The 26316-nt window shown below is 41.1% G+C and overlaps 1 protein-coding gene across 1 annotated transcript in view; it reads right to left on the reverse strand.

Annotated features, from left to right (window-relative positions):
- Positions 1-16610: 16610 nt before the first annotated feature.
- ilrun (inflammation and lipid regulator with UBA-like and NBR1-like domains) overlaps positions 16611-26316 on the reverse strand; it is a 132314-nt gene continuing 122608 nt past the window's right edge. Inside the window, exon 5 of the mRNA XM_073030314.1 lies at positions 16611-17700. Within this exon, the coding sequence (XP_072886415.1) occupies positions 17569-17700 (132 nt within the window). The 3' untranslated portion in view covers positions 16611-17568. The remainder of the gene's footprint in view (positions 17701-26316) is intronic.

Raw genomic sequence — 26316 nt, forward strand, 5'->3', positions numbered from 1 at the left:
GTTTCATTTTTACTTACACCAAGCACAACATTAGTAATAGATATTATCATTTTCTGGCACATTCTTTAGTTTAATTAGGCAGAATAAGTTAGCAACTCGCAAAATACTCCCAATATGAGGTGTATACCTCTTTCCCAACAATTTAAAATACAGAATAATATTCTGTGCATAAAATTTATCTGATTAAATGTTCAACAGTTAAGCCACAGAGCAGGTGGAACACCTTGTGCAGAGTTTAAGTGCTTTGGTACAAGCAACAGAAAGAATGAACATTACCCCGGGCTGATTTTGCAAACATCCACAAGTAAGTTAAAAAAGGATCGAAGAGCAGAAAGCCTACATGTGCTCTTGCTGCTGGGACATCATTCTTGAGAATGCAAACTTCTGCAAAAGGATTTTTGAAGGTTAGGCAAGTTGAGAAAATGGCAGACTCTAGTGAATAATTTGAAAAAATATAGGGAAGTATAGGGAAACAGAAGTTTTAAACACTAAGAATTGAAGGAGGAGCAATCTTAACATGCATCTCCATAAGGTTCTGCATTAAACGCATGACTATTATAAGAACCTGGAAATGCAAAGTAAAATAATTTTGTTGAGATTTTTCAAAGCTTTGAGGAGATGTCATTAGGAGGACAGAGTTCAGATTTGTCTTTGGAGTTAAAGAAGATGCATGCCCTGGAGTCAGTGGAAATTAGATTCACTGAATTGAATGATGGGTTGTGGTGTTGATTTTAGAGAGCTTGAGTAATATTTGCCTGTACATATTGGAAGACAAAAGAATGAGAGGTGATTTCACTAGAATATTCAAGATCTTGAGAGGTTTATTCAGACTGAATGTGGAGAGAATGTTTTACCTGGCCAATGTGTTTAGAATCAGGGTTTGTAGTCATAAACAATGAGTACTGAGTGGAGGAGAAATTTCTTTGTCCAGAGTTTGGTGAACCACTAGACATTTCTACCACAGAAGCCAGTGAATATATTTAAGACTGAGGTAGATTTCCAGACAGAAATGCATAAAGGGGGAATGAAGAGAGAATAGAAGGTGACATTGAAATGGAGATTCTGATATGGTTACTTTGAGTGGTAGGAACAGGCCTGAAGAGTTGATTCACCTCGTCCTGCTCCTATTCCCAATGTTTCCAGTGATAAATCAGGGGAAATGCCATGGAACTTGTTTATTAATAACAATTACATTGTCGGAATCATAACCCAGGAACAATTATAGATATGCGTCTGCTTCATATCTACTCATGTCAGTCTGCCATATGATTCATAGATATTATTAAATTCTAGAATAGTTGTGAATGAACAGAACTGTTTGCTATTGTGTTGCAATATGTGTGCACATTGGTAAATGCATTTCCACTTGACGTCAGTGTTAAAGTTGCAGCTGCTGGTATAATTGAGGAAATGGGCCTGAGTAAACAGTAACATTTATTGTCCATTAAACTACGTTCAATGAAGATTAGATAATGTTCAAGTATTTTATCATTAGATTTTGTTCTGCTGTGCACAGAATATATTGGCAGTTAATAAACCAGATACAATTTGTTTCACAGCTGCATTTCTCAAGCTTAGGATTTGCTGTGGATCTTTGTAAGGCTTTTGGTATATTGAATAAAAAGTGAACATTAACTATGAGCTGAGGGGCCACATCTGTAGGTTCAAAGTTTGCTCCAAAGTTTAAACCAAAATAGCCCATTGAAGATTCTGCCATCTTTGAACATGGACAGATGAAGGAAGAGTACCAGTGTGTTTGTATTAAATATTTGTTCTTAAAAAGAAAAAAAAAAGAATTTGAAAAGGAAGAGCAATTAGGGAGAAAATAGGAGCCCTCAAAGACCAAAGTGGACATCTTTGTGTTGTGTTGCTGGAGACTGGCAAGGTCCTTAATGAATGTTTCTCCTTTGTTTTTAGCTTAGAAAAAGACATGAAGACTTTAGAACTAGGAAAAGTAAGTAAGTCTTGGGGATAGTCCACATTACAATGGATTCCTTAGGAGGCATGAAGTTGGACAAATCTCCTGAGCCTGGCCAGGTATATAGAAAATAAATTGCATGAAACCTGACTGTGATATCTGCATCATTGATAGCCACAGCGGAGGTACCAGTAGACTGAGGGGATGTGCATTTATTTAAGGACAACAAAGAAAACCCTGGCAACTGGAGATCAGCGTCTAACCTCTGTAACCTGTGTAACCTCTGAAGTTACTAGAGAGGATTCTGAGGGAGAGATAAACATACATCTGGAAAGACAAGGGTTGAGCAGAGGTCCGGGGAGGCAGGCAGTGATGAGCTGACTTACAACAAGTAGTACTCAAGTAATTGGAATGGTACCAGGAACAAGGGCCATGCCCTCATCAGATGTCCACACCCTAGGTTTATAACTAATATACAATGCTCTAGTGAGCAGTTTTCTGGTCATGCAGGAACCTGCTCTCTCTCCCCCACTGATGAGGAGCACAAGACAGGAATATCTCCCAGATAGTAAATATCTCCAATGATTTCACTTTTTCTATGCCTTCTGCTTGTTCATTTTGTCTTGTTTGTGTTACAGAAACTCTTAGCCCTCTAATGTACTGTTGGGAACTCGATCAAAGGATTGGATGCTATGCTGTGCCCGGAGAGCTGCCTTGTGGAGATCAGAGAGCGGGGGAAGTGGGGGTGGAGCTGGAAAGGTTTGAAAACACAAGCTGACTCGTGGAAAAGACCAGAGACGAGGAGCTGGGTCGTGAATGACTCCATCTCAGAGCGGCAAGGAAGATTGAAACATCAAGGTGTACACAGAGGGGGCCATTGGAGTGAATACGGTCAGCAGCCAGATCGGCAGGTTCGGACCTGGGCTGGCAGTCTCTGTTTACGGAATGATTGAGTTTGTGTGGCCGCTCTGTTTGTACGCAGATGAAAATATATTCAAAATATGCTTTTGGATATTCTGAGATTTATCTGATCATTAGACTGTACTTTATATTGGTTTCCTTCAGTCCTTCAGTGTTTCCTTTCTTGTGGCTGATTGGTGGGTGGGTGATGTGTTGTGTGTGTGCACACTGGGAGTTTTGATGCTACTGTCGCTGTTCTTTTCTGTGAGTGAGGGGGTTGGGAATTGTTTTCATGAGTCAGGGGATTTTTAGGGTCTGTGAGTTTTGTTTCTTTCATGCTGGGCGGGGAGTGGGGGAATTGATGTCTTTTCGTTCATCAACCCCCATGGTCTCTCTGTATTCCATGGCTATTCGGAGAAGACAATTATCAGAGTTGTATTATACCTGCATTATATATGCATGCTTTGACAAGAAGACTAGAATACAAAGGCAAGGATGTAATGTTGAGACTTTATAAAGCAATGGTGAGGCCTCACGGAGTATTGTGAGCAGCTTTGGGCCCTTTATCTAAGAAAGCATGTGCTGACATTGGAGAATTTTCCAAAGAGACTCACGAAAATGATTCCAGGATTGAAAGGCTGGTCATAAAGCTTTTGATGGCTCTGGCCTGTACTCACTGGAATTCAGAAGAATGAGAGGTGACCTCAATGAAATATATCAAATATTGAAAGTCCTCGAAAGGGTGGATGTGGAGAGCATGTTTCCTTTGATGGGAGTGTGTAAGACTAGAGGACACAGCCTCAGAATAGAGGGATGCCCTTTTAGATCGGAGATGAGGAGTTATTTCTTCAGCCAGAGAGTGGGGTATCTGTGGAATTTGTTGCCACAGGCGGCTGTGGAGGCCATGTCTTTTTAAATATTTAAGGAAGAGGTTTATAGATTCTGGATAAATCAGGGCATAAAAGGATATGGGGAGAAGGCAGGAGATTGGGGCTGAGAGGAAAAATGGATCATCAACGAAGAAATGATGGGCCAAAAGGCCTAATTCTGCACCTGTATCCTATGGTCTGATGGTCTGAATGGAGAGAAATAGCAAATGAGTAGAGTAGAAAGGGATATAGGTGTTCTTGTGTATGAAATACAAAAAGAGTCAGCAGCTGCAGCAAATAGATAGGAATGCAAATGATATATTGTGCTTTTTTGTTTGCAAGACGTTTGGAGTTTAGAAATAGAGATGTACTGAGTGCTGGTGAGACCATATCTGGCAGGGTGGTGCAGTGTTCTGGAAATTATTGGAGGAAGATTAATCCTTGAAACATCCAGAAATGTAGGGCTTCAGCGAACTGAAAAAGAACAGGAGTTGAGACCTAGAGTGGATCAAGTTCTTACCACATTGAATAGTGTTACAGGTGTCAGGGATCATGTGGACTCCTGCTGTACTCCTCGGTAACACGATCCAGGAGCAAAATCTCACCAAGACTTCCCTCAGAAAAATTGTTGCTTGGCCATATACAGTACAAAACATTGATACATACATACTACATGAAAGTTTGGTGTGTGTGTGTGTGTGTGTGTGTGTGTGTGTGTGTGTGTGTGTGTGTGTGTGTGTGTGTGTGTGTGTGTGTGTGTGTGTGTGTGTGTGTGTGTGTGTGTGTGTGTGTGTGTGTGTGTGTGTGTCTGTGTTCCAAAGACATACCAGTTAGTAAGTTAATCAGTCATTGTAAATTGTCCTGTGTTTAGACGAGGCTTGAATGGGTGGGTTGGCTGGGTATCAGAGCTCGGTGGGCCAGAAGGGCCTATTCCACACTTCATATACATATAATAAATAAACACAAATGAATAAATAATTATAGTGGTTGCTTGCTGTGTTGCAAAGTATAGAGATAACATCAGGGTAACAATTCTGAATAACACAAACCAGCTGAGTATTCTTCAAAACAATTTGATAGTGTTGGTTAAAATTGGAAAGATATCAGATAGGCACAAATTCCAATAATCACAGTGACTCAGTGAACAAGAAATCACAATTACTAGATTAACCAAATTATGGATAAAAAGCGAAACACGTTCTGTACAGAAGACTAAATAATTGTGGAGTGCATTAAAGTGAAGACTGATTTGTTAATCAAATACTAGAAAATTGATCATTGCTGATGCCAAATATAAGCATTAACATTTTGTATGTTGGAAACATTGGCCAAGTGACCTCTCCTGCAGGATGGAAGCTCTGGTTAGACCACATTTGCAGCATTGCATTCAGTTCCAGTTGCCTTATCTTTAGGAAAGATATGAAAGCTATAGAGAGGGTCTATTAAGAGACTTTTAGATAGGTACATGGAGCTTAGTAAAATAGAGGGCTATAGGTAAGCCTAGTAATTTCTAAGGTAGAGACATGTTTGGCACAACTTTGTGGGCCAAAGGGCCTGTATTGTGCTGTAGGTTTTCTATGTTTCTATAGAGAGGGTACATAAGTGTAAAGTATACTATCTGGATTAGAGTCCAGAAACTGAGTTCAAGAGTCAGGAAATTATATTCCAGCTTTATAAAGCTCCGGTTAGACAGCATCCGGAGTATTGCAGTCATTTCTGGTCATCCCATTATGGGAAGGATGAGGTAGTGCAGAATAGGTTTAACAAGATGCTGTCTGCAATTGGAGGGCATGTGCTTAAAAAACAGAAATTTGACAAACTTGGATTGTTTTCTCAGGAGTGGCAGAAGCTGAGTGAAGACTGAAAATTAGTTTATAAAATGATGAGTTTATAAAATGGACCCAAAAAAAATCCATAGGACATAAGAGGAAAATTAGGCCTTTTGGCCCATCAGTACTGCTCTGACATTTCAGCATGACTGATCCATTTCTCTCTCAACCCCATTCTCCAGTCTTCTCCCCGTAACCTTTCACGTTCTGACTAATCAAGAATCTATCAACCTCTGCCATAAATACACCCATTGACCTGGCATCCACAACCGTCTGTGGCAACTAATTCCACCGATTCTCCACTCTCTGGCTAAAGAAATTCCTCATCTCCATTCTAAATGGACATCCCTCTATTCTGAGGTTCTGCCTTCTGGTCTTAGACTCCCTCACCATAGAAAACATCCTTTTCACACACACTTTATCTCAGCCTTTTAACATTCAATAGGTTTCAATGAGACCCCCTCTCACTCGTCTAAGTTCCAGCCAGTAAAGGCTCTGAGCCACCAAACACTCCTCATATGATAAGCCTTTCATTCCTGGAATCATTTCTGTGAAGCTATTTTGAACTTTCTGCAATGTCAGCACAACTATTCTTGGATAAGGGGTCCAAACTGCTCACCAGAGCCTCAGGTGAGGTCCCACCAGTGCCTTACAAAGTCTTAGCATTACATCCTTGTTCTTATATTCTTCTTCTTCCTCCTGAGGAACAGAAGCCATCAATGATCTCCCATCCCCATCGTCCTCTCTTCTGAATCAGTTTCTCAAGGGTGGACCAGGACTGTCACCATCGTCTAATTTCGGCCTCAGTGTCTTTCCTCCAATGATCTTTGGACATCCTTTTTTCCCTTTGGGACTCCATTTTAATGCCAGCCTGATGCTGGCTTCCTCAAGGTATGGCCATTCCTGTTTACGTATTTGTATCTCTCTGGATTCCAGATCGGTGTTTTGTCCGGTATCTGGCTGGTTACTTTGCCAGTCCATCTGATGTTTAGGATCCCTCTCAGGGACTGGTTGATGAATGCCCACAGTTGTTCTCCAAGTTTCAGAGCTATATCTGAGCACTGTTTTAACGTGTGAGCTGAAGATTTTGACTTTCATTTTCTTTGATATGATTCTGGATGTTCACACTTCCTTTAAGATGCTGAAAACTACTCTGGCCTTGTTGATCCTGGCTCTGACATTCCCACCTGTTCCACCATATATACTCACAATGCTTCCAAGACAGACACAGGAAGTCACTTCTTCCAGGGTTGTATCTCTTATCACTTTGGATCTATTGCTGATGCATTTGATCTTCAGCACTTTAACTTTATCTTAATTTGGTCTCAGACACAACATGGTGGAGTTATTGTATCGATTTCTCTTGCATCTATTGGTTAGAGCTGGACAGTAGGGTGATGTCACCTGCAAACTCTAGTTCAAGTTGCCGCCACATTTGTGTTTCTCTTGTTGTCTGTTTCAAAATCCAGAAATTGCCAACAGGAGCAGGAAAGGAGCCACCGACCATCCCTGCTTCACCCCAGTGTTGACATTGAAGGCTTCGTACAGTTTTTTGACATGTATAACTTTACAGTTTTAGAGCAGTTCCTGATTATATTGATAAATTCTGCAGTATTCCATAATGATAGGGTGTATCTGTTTAAGCTGACAAAGGCTTTCTTTTATTTGATTAAGTTGAGCATTCCATTCGATTGACTGTTCTGTAATTATTCTTAAGGTAACTATCTGGTCTGTGCAGGAGCAATCTTTCCTAAAGCCTACTTGCTGGTCCCTCAATATTGCATCAACAGCTTGTTGATAACTTTGCAGAAAAATGCTGTTTAGCACCTTTCTGACCACAGACATTTGGAAGCCTGATTACGTGACATTCCTTCCACTTTTGTGGCATCTCTTCTTTGGCCTAGATGTTGCAGAAAAAAGTGTGGAGGACAAATGCCAAAAATTTAGGGTCTGCCTTCAATGCCTCTGGTGGTATGTTGTCTGGGCCGGCTACTTTTCCTGACTTTAGCCTCTTGACACCCTGTTTGATTTCATTCTTTGATGGCTTGGCACAGCTGACACTCAAGTCTGATAGCACTATTCTGGAGGAAGTGGTCTGTTCAGAAACTCATTGAAGTACTGTGCACAGTGTTAGAGCTGTTCATCTTCTTCCATTCAGGCATTTCCATCTTTATCCTTCACTCGGGTGTTGATCTGGTTGAATTTGCCAGTGAGTTTCTAGGCCTTAACACAGACTCAATCTGCAAGTTAAACTTCAGGGAATCCTGCAAAAGGATTTCCAAGTCCCTTTGCACCTTGGATTTTTAAATTTTCTCCACCGGGAAATAGTCAATGCTTTTATTCCTTCTACCAAATTGCATGACCATACACTTTTTGACACTGTATTCCATCTGCCACTTCTTTGCCCATTCTCCTAATCTGTCCAAGTCCTTCTGTAGCCTTTCTACTTCCTCAAAGCTATCTGCACGCCCCCCCCCCCCATCTTCATATCATCCCCAAACTTGGCCAAAATGCCATTAATTCCATCATCCAAATCACTGACATCAACGTAAAGAGCAGTCCCAATACAGACCCCAGTGAAACACCATGACTCACCGGCAGCCAATCAGAAAAGGTTCCCTTTATTCCCAGTCTTTGCCACCTGTCAATTGGCCAATGCTCCATCTGTGTGAGTATCTTTCCTGTAACACCTTCAGCTCTTACCTTGCTGAGCAGCCTCATGTGTGACATCTTATCAAAGGCCTTCTGAAAGCCCAAATACATAACATCCATTGATTCTTCTTTGTCCATCCTGCTTGTTATTTCTTCAAAGAATTCCATCAGATTTATTTGGCAAGAGTTCCCCTCAAGGAAACCATGTTGAGTTTTGCCCATTTCATCATGCTCCTCCAAGTACCCCGAAACCACATCCTTAACAATTGACTCCAACACTTTCCCAACCACTGAGGTCAGACCTTTCATCTGTCTCCCTCCCTTCTTGAAGAGTGGAGTGACATTTGCAATTTTCCAGATCCACACCAGAAACTAGTGATTCTTGAAAGATCATTGCTAATGCCTCCACAATCTCTTCAGCTTCTTCTTTCAGACCCTCAAGTGTAATCTGTCTGGTCAAGGTAATGTATCTACTTTTCAGTCTCCCAAGCATCTACTCCCTAGTAATAGCATCTGCACTCACTTCCACCACCTGACATTCTCAAACTTCTGACATATTGCAAGTTGCTTGAACAGTAAAGACTGATCCAAATACTTGTTCTGGTCGGGGGAGGTTTATGAGGCACTCCAGGGTTGTTTTGAGGTGACAGACTGGCAGGCCCTCTGTGAGCCACATGGAGAGGACATTGATGGGCTCATAGAGTGCATCACTGGTTACATCAACTTCTGTGTGGACTGCAATGTTCCGGCAAGAACAGTCCTTTGTTATTCAAATAACAAGCCATGGGTAACAAAGGACATTAAGGACATCCTGAACGCTTTAGAGATGGAAATAGGGAGGAGCTGAGGACAATAAAGAGGGGCCTGAAAGCCAAGATCAGGGAGGCTAAAGACAGGTATAGGAGGAAGCTTGAGTGGAAACTCCAGCAGAACAACTCCAGAGAGGTCTGGAGTGGGATGAGGACCATCACTGGGTTCCGGCAAACCAGCAACAGAGGAGTTGAAGGCAGTGTGAACAGTGCCAACGAACTTAACCTGTTCTTCAACAGATTTGACACTGTGGCCCCTGCCCATCCCCCACATGATTCATCTGTTGTCGGCCCCCAACCAACACATACTCCACTCTCCCCTCCTACCCCTCCTCACAGACCCCCACCCTGCTCTCGTGACTACACCTCTCCCACACCTGGAACCACCACGATGGGCTTCACAGCTGAACAGGTGAGAAGACAGCTGAAATGTCTCCACCCAAGCAAGGCTGCAGGCCCGGATGGTGTCAGCCCCAGGGTGCTCAAAGCCTGTGCCCCCCAGCTATGTGGAGTACTTTACCATGTCTTCAACCTGAGCCTGAGTCTCCAGAGGGTTCTTGTGCTGTGGAAGACGTCCTGCCTCGTTCCTGTACCGAAGACGCCGCGCCCCAGTGGCTCCAATGACTACAGACCAGTGGCATTCCCAAAGTGGATAACCTCACACTTATTCACATTAAACGTCATCTGCCAAGTATCTGCCCACTCACCCAGCCTATCCAAGTCATCCTGAATTCTCCTAACATCCTCATCACGTCACGCTGCCACCCAGCTTAGTATCATCAGCAAATTTGCTGATGTTATTTTCAATGCCTTCATCCAAATCGTTGACGTAAATTGTAAACAGCTGTGGTCCCAATACCGAGCCCTGTGGCACCCCACTAGTCACCACCTGCCATTCCGAGAAACACCCATTCACCGCTACCCTTTGCTTTCTATCTGCCAACCAGTTTTCTATCCATGTCAATGTCTTCCCCCCGATGCCCTGAGCTTTGATTTTACCCACCAATCTCCTATGTGGGACCTTATCAAATGCCTTCTGAAAATCGAGGTACACTACATCCACTGGATCTCCCCCATCTAACTTCCTGGTTACATCCTCAAAAAACTCCAACTGATTAGTCAAGCATGATTTACCCTTGGTAAATCCATGCTGGCTAGGCCCAATCCTATCACTGCTATCGAGATATGCAACTATTTCATCCTTAATAATGGACTCTAGCATCTTCCCCACCACTGATGTCAGGCTGACAGGTCAATAGTTCTCTGTTTTCTCCCTCCCTCCTTTCTTAAAAAGTAGGATAACATTAGCCATTCTCCAATCCTCAGGAAATGATCCTGAATCTAAGGAACATTGGAAAATGATTACCAATGCATCCGCAATTTCCAGGGCCACCTCCTTTAGTACCCTAGGATGCAGACCATCTGGACCTGGGGATTTGTCAGCCTTCAGTCCCATCAGTCTTCTCATCACCGTTTCCTTCCGAATGTCAATCTGTTTCATTTCCTCTGTTACCCTATGTCCTTGGCCCATCCATACATCTGGGAGATTGCTTGTGTTTTCCTTAGTGAAAACAGATCTAAAGTACTCATTAAATTCTTCTGCCATTTCTCTGTTTCCCATAACAATTTCACCCAATTCATTCTTCAAGGGCCCAACATTGTTCTTAACTATCTTCTTTCTCTTCACATACCTAAAAAAGCTTTTGCTATCTTCCTTTATATTCCTGGCTAGCTTGCGTTCGTACCTCATTTTTTCTCCCCATATTGTCTTTTTAGTTAAGTTCTGTTGTTCCTTAAAAACTTCCCAATCATCTGTCCTCCCACTCACCTTAGCTCTGTCATACTTTTTTTTTAATGCTATACAATCTCTGACTTCCTTTGTCAACCACTGTGGCCCCTTCCCCCCCTTTGAATCCTTCCTTCTCTGGGGGATGAACTGATTTTGCACCTTGTGCATTATTTCCAAGAATACCTGCCATTGCTGTTCCATTGTCTTTTCTGCTAGGCTATCTACTATCCGAAGTTAATATGCAGATACAACAAATAACTAGGAAAGCATTAAGGGCAAGCAATATTGATTGTAAAAAGTAGGGATGCTTTAATGCAATTTCAATGCATTGGTGAGACTGTACAAAGAATAGCATACACAATTTTGGTCTCTATTTAAAGATGCATATGCTTGCATTGGAGGCAGTGAAGAGATTGATCCCAGAATAAATGGGTTGGTGTTATGAAGAAAGACTGAATAGGTTGGGTCTACACAGGAGCGCAGAAGAATGCAAAATTAATTTATTGAAACATGCTTTCTGAATGGGAGTATAGGTTGGACACTGAAAGGATGATTTCACCCTAGTGAGGTTATCCAAAACAAGGGGACATAATCTCAGAATAAGGGACAACCCATATCAGACAATGATGTGGATATATTTTTTCTGAACAGACTGAATTTCAGAAATTTCTTCCCTCACAGCTGTGGCAGCAGAGTCATTAACAATAAATTCAGTACTGTACTACCATGTGTCTGAGGCACTGCCATGTTTTGTGTAAGTGTTACTTTAGATGTTTATTTTTTGACATTGGTTTGGTCAGTACTGTTGGCCAGAAGGAACTACAGTGTACAAATTAGTGGATTTGAATGAATCAAGGACAGGGGAAGCAGACAAGCTGATTGTCCATGTTTTCTCCCATTTTGTGGACTCTGAACCGATTCTCGCTCTGGAATGAACTAATCAGAGCAATTGAATGTGGCCACAAGGAGCTTCAGGTAATGAGCTTCGGTTCTTTGTGAAAAGAGACCTGCTCTCAGGGCCTCACCATCAGCCATTTTTCGATATGCCAAGGACGTGGCCTGGAAGACTATTGCGCTTTCAGGGTGCTGGATTTTCATGGCTCTGGAGGCAGGTGGATTTGAGGTCGATGCCACTGTCTGATGTATCGTGGGAGTACACGGAAGATCAAAAACAGTGAGAAAGCTCTTTGAGCACAGAGCTCAGAAAAAGTGACGCAACAGACTTTTAACACCATATATCAGCTAGTTGTTTTGTTATGTCTCCCCTCTGACTGTGTAATGGGACACCTCCTTTTCCCTTATTAGGGAGAGAGAGAGCCTGTGGTATGTGGAATTACCTGGTTAACGGGTAGTCTTTGGAATACTGCAAGTCTGTGTCTTCATTAATGCTTTGCTGCAAGCTTGAGTGCTCGGTGGGGTTGGGGGAGGGGTGCAGATGCTTTTTTGCTGGTGGGGGAGGGGGTTCATTGCTTTGCTACTGCTTACACATAGGAGGGGGAACTGGGGGGGACTTTCTTTCATTCATTCATTCTTTGGGGCACTCCTGTTTTCGTGGATGTTTGTGAAGAAAAAGAATTTCAGGATGTATATTGTATACATTTCTCTGACATTAAATTACCTATTAAACCTATTGATTTGCTAAACCTGAGGCCATTCTCAGATGAGTAGCTGTTTATTATGTACAGTGCCAAACCAACCAAAGCAGCAATCTGTAATCTCGTTCGATTCCATAGTCTTCACTGAAGAGTTGCTGCCAAAAAGCCACTCTTCTGAAGTGGAAGCAAAGCCAAGAGACTCACGAATGCACAAATACACAAGGAGTGGGGTGCTGAACAATAGGAGCAAGTGCTCTGGAATGATGAATCAAAATATGAGATGTTTGGCTCAAACAGTTACATTACAATTAAACAAGTCTAGATGTTCACGTGGCATTGGAGGTCATATTTTCCAAAAGCTGGGTGTAACCATTACCCAGCACTAAATTCTCATCAACAATCACCGGTAGAGTTTCCCATCTTGGACTCCATATCACCTTGCTATCAAGTCTACCAATCGGATCGAATCCTATAACCATCTCTCTCGATCTTCTCTCTCCACATCTCCTGCCGAAAGACCATAAACCCCACCAGTGTCCATCACAAATTTCTTTCTGCCCGGCTCTCTCTAGAACCTTCTCCCAACTCCACCATCCTGTTTGGCTGACACAATATTCCTAAGTTGAATATCATAGACCCTTATCTTTAGCCGAAACCAAAACATTCTACCGGCAGAGCACACTGCTTTTAAAGCTACTAAGTGAAATACCCCATAGCATAGCAGATGAAATCTTAACCAGGGCATTACCTTCTCCCCCTACAAAAAAGTCATGTCCTCATGCCTTTGAAACTTATCAAGCCATTATTAATAACAGTATTCAAATGAATTCCCTAATCTGTTTGTAAATGGCAGTAATATATCTCACCATTGGGATAGACACAACACTCTGTTTCCCCGGTGCATCATCTGCCAGCTGATCTAGGGGTTTCCTGACTCTCTGAGACATTCTCATCTCTTCTTGAGGCTCAGGCATTCCTTGGAAATGTTCCTGTTCATTTGGGGATGCCTCTCGCTGTCCAATACTCATGCCTTCTGGCAATTCAGGTCCCTCTGTCACCTGACTGAGCTCAGATTCATCTGCAATTACACTGCAACCCAGCCTCCCCTCACTAGATAGCATCACTGTATGGTCTACTTCTATTCCTCCCCGCTACATGCGAGTCAGGGTTCGGAGATTCAGGAATCTCTTCATCAATTCTTGGGGAGTTTGCATAAGGTAACATCTGCCACACCCCCATTTCCTCATCCTTTGAGTCTGTACAATGGTTGAGTCCTTTTCAGGTCTTTCTGCCGATTGCCTTTCTGTTCTCCTTCTGTGCAGAGCTCTTCTATGAGGTGTAGGTTCCAACACTTGCCTCCGGCCCTAGGAGCAGAAGGTGATTCTGATGGAGAATTTTGACAGGGTCATTCCCATCTTCTAGCTTCAACTGGAAAACTGGCACATTTGGCATCTGGCTTGCCACTGCACAAGGCATAAACACCCAGTGGTCAGTCAACTTATGTTTCCCTGGTAGCCCCAAATTTCTTATTAAAATTGTCTCCAGGCATCAATTGAGAGAACCTTATCTTTTGCATTTCTTTCCTTATCTCAGACACATACTTGAGATACATCTTCTGTGCTAAGTCCTCACCAACTGCTCCAAAACTGATCTACAGGCAATCTGGGACCAAACAACAGAAGTATGGCAAGTATCTGGTAGCTTCATTCTGTGTAGTTGTAACAGTGAACCAAATGCCCAATATGTAATCCCCTCACCAGGCTCGTATGAAAAAACTTGGCTCAACAGCCACATGTCTCAGTGATGAGGAGGCCATCTTTCACAAACAATACAAGTCCAGGATTGGTATGATTTGGGCTTCAACCAAGTAGGAACATTGTGATGTTCTGATTAAAGAAACCTCAATCTGAACACTGTCCATACACAATTATCAGTCAGCAAGAAATCACAGATCGTGCACTGCCTAACATTATAAAGTATATTTACCAATTTCAGCTTAATCAGTTATTAAAAGAGCCAAAACATAGAAGAGCTTATAACAGTTAAACCAGTCTCAATTTGCACATGACCATTGGAGCTCGTATCTTCCAAAATCTGGGTATAACTGTTAATCACAGCACTCAATTCTCGTCACCAGTTACTCGTAGAGCTTCCCACTTTAGACTCCTTTGTCCCGCAAAGTACTCCTTGAGATCGAGTCTTCCCACTGGAGCAAGTTGTATGATATCTCTCCCAATCTTCTCTTCTCTGCATCTCCTGCCAAAAGACCAAGAACCGGACCAGATCCACCCAGCTCTGTCTGGATCCTTCTCACAATTCCACCATCCTGATTGGCTGACACAACATTCCTAAACTGAACACCACAGCCCCTTATCTTTAGCCAAACCAAACCATTTTACCAGCAGGGCACACTGTTTTTACTGAAAGCTACTAAATGAAATACCCCACAGCATAGTGGTTGAAATCTTAACCAAGGCATTACAACTGTTTACTGCTCTTGTTAGTAATTTTTTGGTATTTATAAAATGTTCATTGCATTATTTTTGAAACCATCTTCACTTTACAGATTTTTTTATACAAGACCATAGGAGCATTAGAAAATTGAAGCAGAATTGAGCCATTTGGCTCATTGAGTCTGCTCTACCATCTCATCGTAGCTGATCAAAATTTTCCTCTCAGCCCCAATCTCCTGTCTTCTCCCCGTTTCCCTTCATGCCCTGACCAATCAAGAATCTATCCATCTTTGCCTTAAATATACATGAAGACAGCCTCCACAGCTTACACGTGGCAAAAAATTCCACAGATTCACCAATCTCTGGCTAAAGAAACTCATTTCCATTATATAAGGATGCCCCTCTATTCTTAGACTGTGTCCTCTGGTTTTAGACTCTCCCACCATAGGAATCATCCTTCCCACATCCACTCTATCAAGGCCCTCACCATCAGAAGGTTTCAATTAAGTCATTCTTCTGAATTCCAGTGAATACAGGCCCAGAGCCATCAAACACTCTTCATACGACAAGCCATTCAGTCTTAGAATCATTTACGCGAACCTCCTTTGAACCCTTTCCAGTTTCAGTACATCCTTTCTAAGAGGCCCAAAACTGCTCACAATATTCCAAGAGAGGCCTCACCAGTTCTTTTAAAGTCTCAACATTACATCCTAGCTTTTATTTTGTAGTCCTCTTGAAATGAATGCTAACATTGCAATTGCCTTCCTCACCACAGACTCAGGCTGCAAACTAACCTTCTGGGAATCCTGCACAAGGTCTCCCAAGTCCCTTTCTGTCTTAGTTTTTTTTGTATTTTCATTCCATTTAGAAAATAGTTAACCCTTGCATTTCTTCTACTATAGGTTAAAGAAAAATGCTGATATCTTTCCAAAAGTAAATACCACAAGAGAACCTTTTTATATAAAAAAAATCAACAGCAGTAAACACAGGCATTCCAACAGCTTTCACACGAAATTCAGTCATTTCAACAAAAGGAGGTAAGAAAACAAAAGAATCACCATCACAAGACACACTTTATATTGACCCATGCGAAAGAGTAAACAAAGCGCTCTTAGACCATGAGACATCGTAGCAGAATGAGGCCATTTGGCCCATGGACTCTGCTCCACCTTTCAATCATAGCTGATTTATTTTCCCCTTCAACCCTTTTCTCCCGCCTTCTCCCCACATTTTGGATATTCAAGACTTTTTTTTAAAAAAAAGTTAGGGAATGAGGGACTTAAAAGTAATGACATTTAAACAACCAGCAAACTGCCTGGACCTCTTCATTTACATCCTAAAGTTTCAGAGGGGTAAAATGTGAGAACAGATACATTTTGTTGTTTTAGAATTCAGCAGATTTTTAAAATTGTCCCCACTGCAAGCTAACAAACATAAACATACTAATCTATGTGAGAGTGTTGAAGGAGCAGGTGTGGAAGAGAAAACCAGGAACATATAGGCTGGTTAGTTTGGCCAGTGTGAAGAATGTGGCGATGTGATGATAGCGCACAATATTTTGGGCAAAGTCAGCACTGATTTAATCAGTGAAATATCTTGTTTGACAAGTTGAATTAAGATTGTAAGCAGCTGAGTATTGTAGGATGTATCGAAGGATGGATCAGTAATGGCTATCAAATATAAGACAGGAATTAGCATGCCACCTTGGGAATGGCAAACTAAAACTAGTAGTAGTACAGTGCGATAAAAGAACCTCAGTGATTTCTCTCTATCAATAAGTGAGATGGGGGCCTGAGTGCAAAAACATTAAGTTTATTAACAATTCAAAACAGACAAGAAAGCAGTGATGAGGATGCAACATGCCTCACATAGGTGTGGGTCAAGAACATGGTAGAGGGAATGTGAAAAAGTGCATAATTTCCTTATGTAGAAAAATAGAAAACTCTTTAAAATCAACTATTATTCATAGGGACAAAATGCCTATTCATAGATCACAAATTAACAAGAATGGCAAACAATTAATCAATTAAGGAGTTATCTTAATCTTTATTATGAAATAATCCGGGCACAAATTTTACAGCAATTACAGAGGATCAAGGAGACAATGCCTAGAATACTGTGCACAGTTGCTGTTTCCTAAGTCAGTACATTCGTGAATTAGATGATGTATAAAGTTCATTAGGCCAACTCTTCAAGGAGGAAAACTGTTCAATCAATTGAGAATGAGTCAATATTTGGACTTCAGACAAGAAACAACCTCAGTGGAATATATGCCTAGAAATTCATTCCCCAGGCAATGATACTAATAACATTGGTGGATCGTGCACTACTTTCCACTGAAGTCATTGAACTTCTTGTCATCTTTTGCAGTGCACTCCCCATCTTCACTTATCTTCAATCTCCACCACTCTCTCATCCTACTTCAATCTGTTTGTTATTGACTATTTCAACCTTTTCTTCCCTCATCTCCTCATCATCACTTGTTGCCTTTCTCTCACCATTTAAATCTTAACCTTTCTCTCTTATTCTTCCCCCCCTCCATTGTATTTTTCTTCTTGAGAGTTGACAATTTCTTAGGACCTCTATAATTTGATACAAGATACTTTTAAAAATTTATGCTTTATGCCCTTGAAGTGTTCTTTCATATTATACAGAAATGAGAAAGACAGGAGTGGTTGATGTCTCTTTAATCCTAAGACATTCTGCCAAGTAGATGTAGGTCCATGTTAGGTATGAGACACATATTCAATCCTGCTAGTGGATTAAATGCTCTGTGCTTCCAAAGGGTAGTTGAGGTTTCCCTTCTCCATTTTTGCATCTCTCCTCTGGAACAGCACTAACCCCCTGTGAACAGGAAAGATCCAGAGTCTCAGAACAGGGATGGATCTATATTTGGAGAAAAGTAAATAACATCATTAAATTTTGTACATATACTGTACAAATACAAAATGTACAGCAAGGAATGGTCTTACTTTTGGTTTATACAGCAAACAGAATCTTGCATTGAATCATGGTGCCAACAAATAATATTAGTCACAAGTAATACTCTTTCTTTGCTAATGCCAGAGAAGCGTCTGAATGTTTAGTCCTATATTGGGTTGGCACAACATTGTGGGTCGAAGGGCCTGTAATGTACTGTACTGTTCTATGTTCTATATGGTTACTTTACATTAGAAAAGCAACAGGCTTTTCATATCTAATCATTCAATGTGAAATAAAGTTCAGGCAGATTCAAAGTCAGTGCTCCAGCTTTGCAACTCTGTACAAGTTTAAATGGCGTAATCTCCTCTAAATTCCAACCACATAATTATATTGAAAGGCTGAGATAGAGTGGACATGGAGAGAAGGTTTATCATAGTGGGGAAGGAAGAGGGCTCACAGAGCCTCAGAAAATAAGGATGTCCCTTTAAAACAGAGATGAGGAGGAATTTCTTCAATCAGATGGTTGTGAATCTGTGGAATTCATTGTCACAGACAGCTGTGGAGCCCAAGACAAGTGAAATATTTAAAGTGAAGGTTGAAAGGTTCTTGAATTAGTAAAGGGGTCAAAGGTTACAGGGAGAAGACAAAGGAATGGGGTTGAAAGGGAAAATAAATCAACCCTAATGGAATGGTGGAGCAGACTCGATTGGCTGAATAGCCTAATTCAGCTGATACATCTTCTGGTCTTAACAGAAAAATTAATACTGAACATGAAAAAGTCTGCAGCTGCTGAAAATCCAGAACAACACAGACAAAATGCTGGAGGAATGCAGCAGGTCTGGCAGCATCTACAGAAATGAATAAACAGTCAATGTTTCAGGCCGAGACCCTTTCTCAGGACTGGAAAGGAAGGGAAAGATGGCAGAATAAAAAATGGAGATGGTGAGGGAAGGAGGCTAGCTGGAAGGTGTTAGGTGAAGCCACTTTGGTGGGAAAGGTAAAGGGCTGGAGAAGAAAGAATCTGATAGGAGAGAACAGTGGACTGTAAGAAAAAGGGAAGGAGGAGGGGACCCAGCTGTAAGTGATAGGCTGGTGAGAAGAGCTAAAAGGCCAGAGTGGGGAATAGAAGAAGAGATGAGGGGTGAGAGACTTTTTTTTTAAACCGGAAGAATTCAATATTTCTGCCATCAGGTTATCCAGACGGAATACAGGCTGTTGCTCCTCCACGCTGAGGGTAATAGGGTGAGAAGAGGTATGGTTAAGAAAACCATGAAATTGGTGGGTTTATAAAGGATGCTGGTTGACAGTTTGTCCAAAGATGGAGACAGAGAGATCAAGAAAGGGGAGGGAGGTGTCAGAAATGGACTAAGGTCAGAGTGGAAGCTGGAGGCAAAGTTGATGAAATTGACGAGCTCAGCATAGGTGCATGAAGCAGCTCCAATGCAGTCGTCAATGTAGCAGAGGAAGAGTTGGGGAGTTAGAGTTAGAGGGGTAAATTCACAATGAAGAGGAATTAGATTTTTTGACAATGCATGGGAGTATTTGGAGGCTTTACAGATCAACATGCAAAAGTGATAAGTGGCTGCTGCAGAATAGGATAGAGGTAATGGAGTTTTGGTTGAATTCATGGCTTGAAATGGTGAGCTAATGAAGTGCAGGAATAGTGTCAGTCAGAAGGACACTGGAATAATTGAGCTAGCAGGTGACAGTATCAAATCAAGTGCTGGCTAGTTACAAAGTAAGAAATTTGACTACACTTTAGTGAAGTTGAGGTGTTGTAAATAATGGAGGCTCAAGGTACTGAAATTCGGACAAGACGGGAGAAACACAAGAGGTCAGGCAACACTGGTGGAGGAAAATGGACAATCAATATGTTAAATAAACACCTTCATCTGGACTGAAAGTTGGAAGGGAGATAGCAAGGATAAAAAGTTGAAGAGGTGTGCTGCAAGCAGCTAAGTATCATTTTTCTAATTCACCAAAAGACAGTGATTTATGGTTCCTGGTGAGGAGGGGTAACAGGCAGATGGAGGAGGAAAGTGTAAGTGAGGCTGGGAGGTGATAGGTGGAGGCAATAATGGGCTGCAGACACTGGATTCTGATAGGAAGAAAAGAAATAGTGGAAGGAACACGTGGGTTACGAATTTATTTTTTGCAATTGTTGGATAATTATAAATCGATTGCTGGGTACATGTTGAGACAATGCATGAGATAATCTACTATCAAAAGAAATACAAAAAGAAAATTTATGGAAATTATTCAATTCAATGGGCATTGTTAATAAGAATTACGAAAAGGGGAATTTCATTCTGGAAGGTCAAATTTGAGTATCAAAAATTACTTCTCTTAACCATGAAGATTTTAAAAATAAATGATAGTTCTCCATGTGTAGTCTGTCATTCGTAAATTTTGAGGAATAAGTACAAAATGCTGAAGGAACTCAGAAGTTCTAAGCAATAAAGGGCCATTGTTTTGGGCTGAAACCCTTCATCGAGGTGACAAAGGAAGGGGAGGGAAGCCAGAATAAGGTGGGAGGAGGGGAAGGAAGACAACCTGGCAAATGAAAGGTGAAACTAGGTGAGCAGGAAGATGGGTGGCTGGTGAAGTGAGAAGTTAGGAGATGATAGGTGGAAGAGGTAAAGGGGGAATCTGACTGGAGAGGATAGTGGACCATGGGAGAAAGGGATAGAGGAGGGGCACCAGGGAATGTGATGGGCAAGTGAGGAGTAGTAAATGGTAGGAGTGAAGCCAGAATGGGGAATGGAAAAGGAGAAGGCCAGAGGGATTGAAATGACTGCAAATTTCATGTTCATGCCATCAGGTCGGAGGCATTGCCCCTCCAACCTTTTCACAATTTCACAAAGTTATTCCAAGTGCAAGGACTATACTGACTACAGTATCTACTGACTATACTGTGTTAAACTCCTTAAGAATATTGACAGTTCATGTACATTCTTCTCAATTTGAAAAGTACAGGCCTACTATTTAATCTCTCCTCGTACAAGTCCTCTACCCTAGAATAGCATTATAAGAATGAATTCCAACTAAAACAAAGTACATCCAAAGAGCCACAATTTTTTTTGTTCGTTTCTTCCATTTAACATTTACGATCACCATATTCTCAACTACTGAAACCAAAAATATCAAAATATGCTCTCATGATAAAAGTTATCAGGAAAATATTCAAACATAATAAATCAATAAGGTTGATAAGTGAATGTTATGTCATCAGTAAAAAATAATTAGATGGTAAGGAACTGCGTTACGATGTATTGTTATATGAAAATTGTAAAGTTTGGTTTTCGAGGAACTATCAAAGCGAAGCTGTTAAATACTAACATAAATGATAACTTTTTTGAATAAAGCTTGTACCTTAAGCCCCAAAGCTTACACACAAAAATTAGAATGTTTTGCCGTTAGAAACTGAGACAGTAAATACTTGAAGTTATCTGCTGAAGTAGTCATGACAATTTTGATCCCACTTTCAATGATATAATTCACATAGCTCCACCTAGTGAAAAATAAACATCTATAACTCCCAATGGACCGTGTGCTTAACTGCATGCAGTGCAACTTTAGCACTGTCATATTCTGTTAGTTTGACACTTTTAACTAGTGAGCTGTTCCTTACATGTCTTTGTTGTTTTCTTTACTTCAAAAACAATGTACAAAACAGCACAATTTCTGCCTTTTTTTGTTAACCTATGTGGTGCTCAGAACTCTCAAAACATACACCCAGCAAATACTGTACACACCAGATGTAATAATTGAATAAAATAAGTTGTTTCGTTGTAATCTTCAGATGCTGATTTCATAGTTTTTCCACAACTGATGAAAACTATCAGATTATGGCAAAGTTTTGTAAAGCACAATTCCCAGTATGTAAAATTCTTGAGAACTGTGCTAGGTTCTGCCCTTCATACTTCAAAAAGAACAGAGGCAATAGCCATGGTCTGAAACAAAACTTACAAGAGTACAAAGCTAAGTGAATAAACATCAAGGAAGCTAGAGCTCTTTCTTCTTTTTAAAAAAGGTGACTTCACAGAGGTCTTTAAAATATTAAAGGGGTTTGATAGAGTTTGGTGAATTTTGTGAAATACCTAAGAAATATGAAATAGTCACCAACAAACCCATTAAGAAAGTCAAGGAAAATTTCATTCCAAGTGTGGCTGGAATGTGGAATTTGCTACCACACAAGAAAGTGTAGATGAACAACATTGTTTATGGAAGAGATGATGAGGCTACTGAAAGGTCACCACCTTAAAAGTTAACTATTTCTCTCTATATAGATCCTGCTTGATCCGCTGAATATCTCCAACCATTTTTAAAAACTTATTTTTAGCATCTGTACTTTTTGCCTGATAATTCTGCATCTAGTTAGAATCTGACCTGTTTAAGCAATTATAACTGTGTGAATAGTGATTAAAAACTGTCTGTTGTCAATCTCACTTACCACTGAAAACATCTGATTCCTCACATTTGACAGGAGGGTACAAGTTAAAGGAAATTAAATATTTTAAGATACAGTTGTAACAAGGAGGGTAGATCATTGCATACGAAATTTAACCAGGCACCTTGAATGAGATGGCAATCACAGATGATGGTGGGAGCTCATATCACTGAGACCCAAACTGTTGTCTCTTTCATGCATTTCATTAACTGCTAATTTTGATCCTCAAAATGTTATTCCTTTGAGCTTGATTTATGCTGAAATCACACAAAGAATTGAACATCTACCATGGAAAATAAGGTCAATTGAGAAGGAATTCAAAGAGATAACAGTATTGCATTCTTCAGTCTCGAAAGACTGTGGGTAGTATATGAGAAAGGCCAGCATGCAGTGGTGTACTTCCTCGAGTGGCTGAGGAATCCTAATCTGGAATAACAGTCTCCGGCATGGCTGAGGAGTTCCACTCTGGAGTGAAAATCCACACTGGCTGCAGGTGAAGGAAGACAGGCATCTGGTTGGAGTGACTCTCTCCTTCCATTGAGCCCTATCGGCAGACAAATCGTGAACCCGAGTACTTTCTGCTCTTTGCACACTTTTCGAACTGCCCAACTCCAGACAGCCCAGCTGTCTGGTATACCTTCCCAGTTGTTCACATCAATGTCGGCCAGCTTCAGATCCCTTTTGCAGACATCCTTGAAGCGAAATTGTGGACAACCATTGAGGCATGCACCCTCTGCCGGCTGTCCACACAGCAGGTCTTTCTGGATTCGACCAGATTCCTTTCTCCTGACATGTTCTAACCATCTGAGCTGCCTGTGGTTGAGGGCTGTGAACATGCTGGGGATGTCTGCACGTTGTCAGACCTCTATTAGCGGCTCTGTCCTGCCAAGTTTCCTTCTGAGGCAGCGTAGGTGAAAGCTGTTCAGTTTCTTCTCTTGGCTAGCATAGATTGTCCAGGCTTTGCTGCTATACAAGAGAGTGCCAAGAACACAAGCAGGGTTGGTATTTGTAGTCAGAAGGCTGTTGCTCCACACTCTCTTGTTCAGCCGATCCATGACAGTTGCAGCCTTGGCTATTCTGTTGCTTAGCTCAGCATCGAGAGACAGAGTGTTTGTGATGGTTGATAGGTGAAGGAGTCAACCACCTCTACCGTGTAACCATCAATAGTGATGGATGGGAAGGAGTTGGTGTCCTGGGCATTTGCCTTCTTTAAGTTGATGCAGCCCAAACACCTTGCAGGAATTGGACAAGTGGTCCATGAGATGCTACAGTAGGGCTTCTGTGTGGGAAGGTAGTGCTATGTCAAACAATAGCCTGTAAATGAAAACCTCTTGGACCATGATCTTGATGCAAAGGCAAGCAATGTTGATAAGTTCGCAGTCAACTCTGGTAAGTAGGTAGACAGCCTCAGAGCATTCTCCAAAAGCTGAAGCAGCATGGAGATGATGCCGAAGAGTGCTGGTACCAGAACACAAATTGCTTTACTCCACCTCTCACTGGGAAGGTTTCCAAAGCTACACCATTAAAGCAGGCAATACTGTGCACGTCTTCATGAAGGTGATCATGCTCAGCAGTTCTGGAGGACAGCCTGTCTTCTGCAGCAACCTGAAGAACCCCATTATGCTGACCAGGTTGAATGCCTTTGTCAAGTTGATGAATGCGATGAACAGTGGCTTTTGCTGCTCTCAATATTCTTCCTGCAGCTGGTGTAGTGAGAAGATCATATCCACAGTGGATCTGCCTGCTCCTAAACCACACTGCAACTCTGGGTAGATAAGGTGCTGCACCCTTGCCAAAACAGCTTGGGGAAAAGAACCCATGGTGTTGAAGGAGATGTCGCGGTAGTTGTTACAGTCACTGCGATTGCTCTTGTTCTTGTACAAGGTGACAGTGTCTTGTGGTATGTAGCCTTTCTCCTAGCAGAGACAGAGCTGGGTTGACACTCTTCAAAACTTCCAGAGGGATACAGCATTTTCAGGGGCCTTCCTGCAAATGAGATAGTCATTGCTGAGTTTGCAGTACATCTAGCTCCTCCATGACTGTTAGCTCTAGGATAGCCTTGAGTGCAGCGCTTGTGACCACATTCTGGGCTGAATACAACTCTATGTGGTGATCAACCCAGTGTTGGTGCTGCTTGACTTGATTTGATGACTTTGAGGAAAAGGGAGAGGGAGTAGTTTTCAGTGATGTGTTTAGAAAGCAGGGAGGGAGTGGAAGTGAGCAGTTTGCAGGGTATTATTGGGATGGGATGAGCTGTGTGAGTGGTGTGCAGGGGCTGGTGAGAGGGTAACGAACTTGCAGGGGTGTGACTAGAGAGCTCAGGGGTAGTGAGCAGTTTGTAGCAGGAAGCGTGTGAGAGTCTCAACAGTTCCAGGGCTGGAGTCAGCAGAAAAAAAATTACTACATACATTTTATATAGCTAAGCAAGCTTCTGCATTCTTGAAAAGCTATATTGTTGCATACTGATAGATCAAATTTATTCAGAATACATAAAACAGCAACTTTTTTCTTTGTGTTAATGAGAGAACTGTCAATCTGAATTTTGTAAAGAATCTTACAAAATTTCATTGTTCAATTAAAAAAACAAAAAATACACAGCAATTGTTTTACTGTAAATAAGTTATTTATTAATAAATTCCACAGCTATTGCCAGGTAGGATTTGTCTATATTTAGCCAAACATTTGCTTAAGCTCTTTTTAAAAATTTCATATTTAAATACAATAGTTCTTTATTGAACACTTCAAGATACATACTTCTAATTCAAAAGCAAATTTCTGAATTATAGAATTTAATAATTTGCACATTCAATTACAATGTGCATATAAAGAGAAAGAAAATTTTGGGGGAAATTTACTTAGTAATACTTAATGAAAATGTAAATTGTAGCAACCTATGAAAATGCAAAATATATGCCACATTTTTCCATGGCAGATAAAAAGTAAAAAGATACCATTACTTGAAGTATTGTTCAAATGTGGTAACAAAATGTTTTATTAGTGTGTTAATAGCACCAAATATACACTAGTGGTTATCATTGCAAATGCACTCCTTTGAATGGTGTTTCCAATTCCCTCACCTTCATGCAAGTTTACAAAACAAAAAGTGGACAAAATCATAACATTAAATTTTACACTGAACCCTGGGTAATGAACAGGTTCCATTTTCACTGATGTCCTTAAGTCAAGTATGTCACTGAGTTGGAAAATCATCTGATATAGTAACTATACTTCCATGGCATCAAAAATTACACTGATAAAAGACGTGGAGAAAGAGAGGAAACTCGTTCTGCTGTTTACAGGATTGAACGTGTGCATGCAAGTTAGGCTAATGAATTTAACAACATTATGGCAGCTTGTATCTACTGATGTCTGTCTACATACATAACTCCATCTCCATTGCTTGAATGGAGTGTTTGAGATTCAAAGTATTTGCATATGGCACTGCAGGCCTTGGAGAAGGTGATGCAGAGGAAATGTCTTGTATCCATAGAACCTAAGGTCAGAAAGCAGTAGCAGTAGAAACCAAGAACCTGCATACAGAGCTGTAAGGAGTCCCAGTAATGTCATTTATGTGTTTGAGGCCAGCACATGACAGCCCTCCCCACCGCTGAGCACATCCAGAAGGAGTGCTGTCACATAAAAGTAGTTTACATCAAAGACATCCCCCTATTGAGGTAATGCTCTCTTCTCATGCTGCTATCAGGAAGGAAGCACAAGAGCCTCAGGGCCCACACCATCATACTCAGACAGTTATTACCCCTCAACTATCAGCCGCTTGAACCAGAGTGGATTTCACTCATTCCAACAATGAACTGATTCCATAACACAAGGACTCGCTTTCAGACTTTACAATTCATGTTTTCATAAGTTATTATTTATTATTACTTTGTTTTATTCTTTTTTGTATTTGTACAATTTGTTGTATTTTGCACATTGGTCATTTGTGTGCAGGTTTTCATTGATTCTGTTGTTTCTTTGTATTTACAGTGAACACTTGCAAGGAAATTAATCAGGGTAGCACGTGGTGTTAATATAGATTCTTGATTGGTCAGATCTTAAAGGGATATGGGGAAAATGCTGCATATTGGGGGTAAGAGGAGAATTAGATCAGCCATGATGAAATAGCAGAG

This window comes from Hemitrygon akajei, chromosome 27, assembly GCF_048418815.1.
Source record: "Hemitrygon akajei chromosome 27, sHemAka1.3, whole genome shotgun sequence".
Lineage (NCBI taxonomy): Eukaryota > Metazoa > Chordata > Chondrichthyes > Myliobatiformes > Dasyatidae > Hemitrygon > Hemitrygon akajei.